Source organism: Neolamprologus brichardi, chromosome 10 (genome assembly GCF_056152115.1).
Source record: "Neolamprologus brichardi isolate AB-2024 chromosome 10, ASM5615211v1, whole genome shotgun sequence".
NCBI classification, from domain to species: Eukaryota; Metazoa; Chordata; class Actinopteri; order Cichliformes; family Cichlidae; genus Neolamprologus; species Neolamprologus brichardi.
The window spans coordinates 9244466-9251614 of NC_142113.1; the positions used below are offsets into that span (position 1 = coordinate 9244466).

The 7149-nt window shown below is 38.5% G+C and overlaps 1 protein-coding gene across 2 annotated transcripts; it reads right to left on the reverse strand.

Annotated features, from left to right (window-relative positions):
• Nucleotides 1-528: 528 nt before the first annotated feature.
• On the reverse strand, nucleotides 529-4092 carry gjb1a (gap junction protein beta 1a). Of its 2 annotated transcripts, none has more exons than XM_006799533.1 (2): nucleotides 3969-4092; nucleotides 529-1912 (listed from the first exon to the last, which is right to left on the reverse strand). In XM_006799533.1, exon 2 carries the CDS (start codon nucleotides 1896-1898, stop codon nucleotides 1176-1178), a length of 723 nt encoding a protein of 240 aa, XP_006799596.1. In that variant the 5' UTR covers nucleotides 1899-1912; nucleotides 3969-4092; the 3' UTR covers nucleotides 529-1175. The 2 variants fall into 2 exon arrangements, with proteins under 2 accessions (XP_006799596.1, XP_006799595.2); XM_006799532.2 differs by lacking the exon at nucleotides 3969-4092 and adding an exon at nucleotides 3339-3507.
• Nucleotides 4093-7149: the final 3057 nt, after the last annotated feature.

A 7149-nucleotide genomic window follows, 5' to 3' on the forward strand; every position in this document is an offset into this window, starting at 1 on the left:
GGGGTGTTTTGCGGAAGGATATTCTGCAAAATAAGCACATTTATAGCCATTTTACTGTAAATTAATTTGCCTTCCTGAATAACGTGTGGTGATGGTTTCCATAAAAAGAGAAACACCCTCATTTCTCTGGGACAGCAGGTTCAGCTGTCTATGGGGGTATCCACACACTGAAACTCCTATATGGTGGGTCCACTGATAACACCAACACCAATAACACCTGAGATGGTTGTTCGCAGGTGACTTTGAAGATCTCACACACGGTGGGGTTGATGGGGTGAAATGCGTGAGGATGTTTCGTTCACATATTTTGTTTCCCTCATTCACACTTCTGACACTGGCACCTCTGTGGCCTCAGCTTTATTTGTACCTATCGTTAACCACCGCCCGCTGGTTGTTTATTCTATCACCTTTCCACAGAGCCGGGAAGTCCTGCCAGAGTACGCTTAAACAGCTTTCAATCTGTTATGTGTCAGAACAAATCCCCTTTAACCGAGTAGGTAAAAACAGCACAGTTAGTTTAAAGTCTGGTTGATTTTATTCTGTTGTGTATGGACAACATAGAAACATTCCACTTTCAAAATAAATACATTTAAATAGAAATATCACCATGTTAAGAAAGCTTCACACAAAAAAAATTGCAATTCAAGTTTTTTTTTCTATTACTGTCTTTCCAGGTGAAAGTATTGAACCACCAATTCAAATAATGTGACTGCCCCATTCAATTCATATGAAATGCAACATGTTTACTACATGCATGTATTAGTATAACTTCACTCACATCAGTGTTTGTGATTATGTGTCCCATAAATAACAAAATATTATTAATGACCATGCCCACAATACACTTTTCTCAACCAACTGGAAGTTTTGCTATGACTTTGGGCAGCTTTTATAGTTTCATTTCAAGATAAAGATAAAAAAAAAAAATCCATGATAGCTGAAGGCTGTAATGTGGTCAGTGGGAATAATGGTTTATTAAGTGTTTTTAACTGATCTGCAGTCAGACAAACACCAAGCTATCCATTATAACTAGAAATGTTTGTTGAAACATGAACTGCTGGCTTTCTGCATTTGAACCGGTGAAGCATTGCCATGATATAAACCTCACAAGTTTAATCAGTAGTTGTTACCTGAACGGTCACTTATATGTCCCCTTTGTGCTGCTGTGCATTTTGTTAGAATGAGCAAAGCTTTTGTTGGATCCAAGCCCCCATAGTCGAGTCTCCAGCATTGTGCAAATGCTTGCTGCAAGCCTTCCCCACCAAGAAGACCACCTCGGCAATGTTGAGTAGAATACAAATACCTGACACAGCCAACATGAACACGGTGAAGACAGTCTTCTCTGTGGGTCTCGACACAAAGCAGTCCACCGTGTTGGGACAAGGGTAGGAGTCGCACTTCACCAGTCGGATCATCTTGTAACCAGGGTAGATCATATAAAACACATACATAAAAGTGACCTCAAAGATGATACGGAATAAAAGGCTGATGACGTATGTCCACCACAGGGCCCCTGTGATTTTCATTTTCTGTGTTTTTATCTGCTCCAGGTCTTTCGGGTTGGACCGGCCCGACAGTTTGTAGAGCCTCTTGTCAACATGACGCCGATGGGCAACGTGCATGGCTACCAGCAGGGCAGGAGTGGAGACCAGGATGAGCTGGAGTGCCCAGAGTCGAATGTGGGAGATGGGGAAGAAGTGGTCGTAGCAGACACTGTTGCAACCCGGCTGCTGCGTGTTGCAGGTGAAGCCAGACTTCTCGTCGCCCCACACGCTCTCGGCTGCAACCACGAGGACCAGGATGCGGAAAATGAAGAGCACGGAGAGCCAGATTCGACCGATGCCGGTGGAGTGGCGGTTCACACCGCTAATGACAGCATAAAATGATGCCCAGTTCATCTTTGGTTCCGGGTCTGAAACAAACAAACACAAAAATCATATGATATCATTTTTTTGTAATTAAATTTATATTTATTGTAAAATAATTTTACTGAAAATCAACACAATAATGTAAAACAAACCATAAAATGATAAAAAAATTATTAAAATATCTCTTTTTTATATTCATTTTTATATTTCTCTGCTTTTTTATGTGATTGCTTTGTTGTCTATTGTCTATGTATGCTGCTATGAGAAGAGTTTCTCTGATCTGATCTTATGATAATTCTTACTGTTTGAGATTAGACATTCAAATAAGACTGTCTTCTTTGCATGTAGCCATTCGGCAAAAATGAAGGCTTCTTAAATCTAAAAAAAAGGCCTGCCAAGCTCTCACTTGGACAATTTGTTTCCAAAAAAGTAGAACCAAAAATCAGCAAGTGAAGCAATGCAAATGATGTACAGTAAATCCCGTGTTTAAGGCTGTACTCTGGAGAGTTGACTGATGCAAATTTACCCGGGATCAGTCCCCCTGTGTTTCTGTTCAGTATGTCCTCCCTTTGCCCTGATGTATAAATTACTTCATCACATTAACTCCACAGGACTTGCAGGACTCTTGCATGTTGAACCAAAATTCCCTTGAAGTTTCTAAAAATTTGCTTTATAAAAAATCACTAACAAATCCCATCTTGTGACATAACAGGCACAAAATTACTGGCCCTTTAGTACAAGTAAACTTCACAACAGCAGCTTCACGGAATAAATGATTTGATCCATTATTCGGTTAATTTTCTGAGTGAAAAAGCGCTTTAGGCTTTTTTTTTTTCTAAAAGCAGAAAATCTCCCCCCAGTTTCTGCTGTGAGGATTGTTTGTACTTATTGCCTTCTGTGACATAAAACTGAATATATATGGATTATGAGAAAACAATTTGCACACATCATCATGCACCAGCTCTTTCTGAAGGTGTTAGAGTGACACTTAAGTTAAAACTATTGCTTGAAAATGATCAGGAAATATTATGTAAAAGATTATGCACATGAAAATGATCTATGCATCAAACTTAGAACAAGAAAAAAAATACTTTAGATTAAAAAGGCAGGAAATATAACTCTCTAAAAATTCTCTCAAAGTTCTCCTGAATGTCAAAGTCAGACACAAAGGAGAACTTCAGTTTCACTTTTCAACAGCAAACTTAAAACTTAATAAACACAATACTGTCTTACTTATTCACTTTAAATAATAGCAACCTGCACACTTGACTTAAATCAGAACACATGGTGCAGCCACACTTCGGCTGGACTTGGTAAATTAATAGTAATGAGTACATCACAGCTTTTGTTTTTTTTTTACGCCTATGATTCTTCTTAGGCTTAAATTGTAGCATGTTTGATCCCCTTGGTGTTGATCATTACTGATTGCTCTGTTATGTCTGAGTCTAGAGTAAATGTTGGAGTTGTTACCGGGCTCAGCTGGAGGTGTAAGAGGCATAGGAGGCAGCGTGGAGGACAATGTTGACCCGCTGGTTTGGCATGGATGTGAGTCCAGAGAAGGAAAAAAGCCTCTCTGCCCCCCTCTGCAGCTGGCAGCCCACTTAAGAGTGCAATACTGAGGTCTGGCACCATGTGTCATGTGACATACTTTCACCAGTACCCTTGGTGTTGCATGCAAAATGAGCAACTGTAGCTGGATTAACAGACTCTTGGATATTCGCCACTCAGGAAAATCATTTGTGCTCCTAAAGGACATTGATAAGTTACATAGAAGGACTCGTCTGCTTCTTAGCTTAGAAGGTTTTAACACAATTCACTGATCAGGCAGATAGAAATAACTAACAAGGACTGCAAATAAATAATGTTGTGTGATCATCATTTCTCGGACGAACTCTCAAAAAGAACATGTTTGGAAAAGAGTCTCATGTTCTTTTTTATCCTAATCATATCTTGTGAATATAGTGTGAAGTGACATTAACAGCTAAGCATGATCTGTCAATGAGCACAGAATAAATGAACACGCTGAAAAGAAACTATTTAAACTGTCCATCCGCGCAGCCACATGATGTAGGAACAAAGTCATCAATAAAATGAACTTACCTTAGCTCTGCTTTCAAATAAAGTGCATCCAGAAACATTTAAGTTAGCATCACCAGATCAGATGTTTTTTTTTTCCAGTCTTTGACTGTGAACAAGAGTATCAGAGCACCATGACTTTGCATTGCTAATGATTTCCCTCACACTAGCCACTGCCCTGCACTGGGGAGGTCATATGCCTCTGTGCAAAGAATTTGCATACAATAGCCCCATTTAGGCAGCGCAAACAAACAGCTTCAGAATTCAGATCAAACGTTTTAATTTCTGCCCAGCTGAAGAATCTGTGTGGGGACTGTGGTCTGTCATGTTGTCCTCAGTATGCTGCTGAGCAGAGGAAGTGGGGGACGGTTTTGACGTAATATGGAGTGTAACATAAAGGTCTTCAACAAAGAATGAGACTCAAAATCTAAAGATAAGAGGACAAGGGTTTGTTATCCTGAGAATCAGACTCTCATCTAGTGTTTCTTCTCGACCTTTACATCCTAATGCTCAACCACTGATTGAACCAGCCAATGACTGCGTTTACTGTGTACTCAAGGGAAACTGAATCCAGTTTGAGGCGTTTTCACAGATGGGGCAAAAACTGGCAACTTTTCGAACTGAGTAACTTTTTGAGCTCACTTCTTGTCTCAGTTAAAATCCAAAAGAGCTGATTTGAATATGACAAACTATTCATTATTATATTCAGTCATTTTTACTAGTTTATAGTTGTTTTTAATCATTAGTGAGACAGCGGTTATATTTCATGACATCACTTGTCATCATTTGTCAGTATTAGGACCATTTAGTTGGCTATGATAACTAAAACAAACAAAGAGAAATGTATTGTCATGTATCTGCATTTCTGTGTCATAGTATGAGAGAAACTGTGGGTGAGTGACATCTTTAAAAACCTTGGCACCAAGGGAAAGACTATGGGAATGTTGAAATGATGCTTAAACTGGCAAAAATAAACTTTAACCCTTGAATTCTAGTAAAAGTCACCCGAATCGATGTAGTTTTCAATTTTCCAATGGCCAGTCTACCTGTGCCATGCATCCAATTAAAACTGCATCAAATTTAACATGTTTTCTTTATTACATTAAATCTCCTTTTCCTTTCTAACCTTTACTCTGAACTTTCATTTGACCTTTTTTAGTGTCAGGAAATCTATAAAGGTGCAATTTCTGACACATATTTTTGAGGCATATTAATATATCCCATAAGTAGTAGTTTTTTCCCCTTTACAATATACTGTTGAAAGTACTGTGACTCCTAAAACTCACAAAACTTGAAATATGTACAGCCTTTTGACTTTTTGTTTTTAAGTCACTTCAGATTCAGTTCATTTCCGGGGGGGTTCATGTTTCAGTTTAGTTTTTCTTGTTTAAAATGTTCTTTTTAATTATTATTGTATGAAGGGCATGCATAATTAGGAAAATCAGCAGAAGTATTACATTAAAAAACACAACTTTTTGAAAGCAGCTGTCTCGCTGTTTTGCAGACACCATATATATATTTACAAAATGGTTTCAGAAATTTCCTTCAAAAGTCTAGCTGTTGTTTTCATTTTAGTTAGCTATATCTGGCGTTCGGACCACACTCAAAGGATCAATACGCTACTATTAATTTCATGGACCTTGATTCCAACCAGATGTTACATGGTCTGTGTTCATTTCACAAAGCAGGAGACAGTCATCATGAACGGATCCTTTGCACATATTATAAATAACTCGGTTCTACTGTACTGTTGTATGTCTGTGAAGGTTCTCAGTCATCCAGGTCCTCGGAACTTGCAAAGAAAAGCGTCTGGACTTCTTTAAGGAATTCGCATGATAAGGTGGGGCCAGGTTTTACAATGAGCTCACCCGAAACCCTGGCTGATTGGGACCCACACCCAGTTTCACACCTTGGCTCAGGCGATTAGAGGATCATCAGGGGGTCCTTTTGTCCCTCTGTGGGGGGATACTCCCACTAGGTTTAAATCTGGGACTCCCCACCATTTGACTTTAGAACTGAAGAAGCTTCTCGGATGAGAGGTAAAACGTCTTCAAGCAACTTAAAGAAGTCCAGATGCTTTTCTTTGCAAGCTCATTTGACTACTGTACTGTTGATTTAAGTGGTTTTTCATTTCCACGCAGCTGCAGAGAGATTTCACGATGCTGTCTTGTAACCTCTACAAAGACTCCCGGTGTTGACATTAGAAACACAGGCTGTGACTCAGCTGAACTGCACATCAAGCAAAACCGATCAAGCCCCAAAGACGCAGACACTAAATTCTGTGTACTTGTAATGCAACTGTAGGGTTTAATGTAACAAAGCACTGAAATTGTGCATGTGTGCATTAGCAAGCTTGCTTCACTTGAATCTGGAGGCTGACATCTACAGGTCTTTAAGAGTTAGTGCAGCAGGATTAATAATTAACACGTAAGCAATGACACAGGATCATTTAGTTTAGTAAATGAAAAATAATGCCTCAACATTTCAAAAATTGAAAATTAATTTTAGGCAATTGGGCCTTTGCGTTGTTAAACATTATAACATTAGATTGTTATATCTTAAACGTTAATGTAAAAAAGTAAACATAAAAAGCAGAGCATTGTACTGTGTACTGTATACGGCTCATTCATCTGCTGAGTATTTGTTTTTTTAACTGCCAGGACAATTAGTTTGATCTGAAGAAATAAACAATATACTGTGTCTAACGTGACAGCCTCGCAGAGTGTTTTTTGTTTCAAAATTATTACAACAATGTATGAATAACGAGAACAAGACAATTTTGTAAGAAATCTGTGCCATTGAAAGCTGCCGATGATTTCTTTATATTTATGAATGATCATCATCAGAATCATTATCTGATTCTTTTATTCTTATTCTCAGGCAGTCAAAGATAAAATCAAATTCCAATCAAATTTAAAAATATTCTTTGATTTTTACTCTACAATAATACATACATACATACATACATACATACATAATGGATTTGTTCCAAAAACGATGGCTGTTAGGTAAAAGCAGGGAGATTAAATGTTCAGTGTTTTCCTCTGAAGTGTGCTGGAGTAAAAGAATAAAGTTGCAGGGGGAAATATAAAGTAGAAGTTCCCTAGATTTGTACATTAGCTCAGTCCTGTTACACTCTAGATTGCGAGAGTGCCCTTGAAGCAATTTGTGCGGCAATCTCGCTCTAGCCTCTAACTCCTCAGCT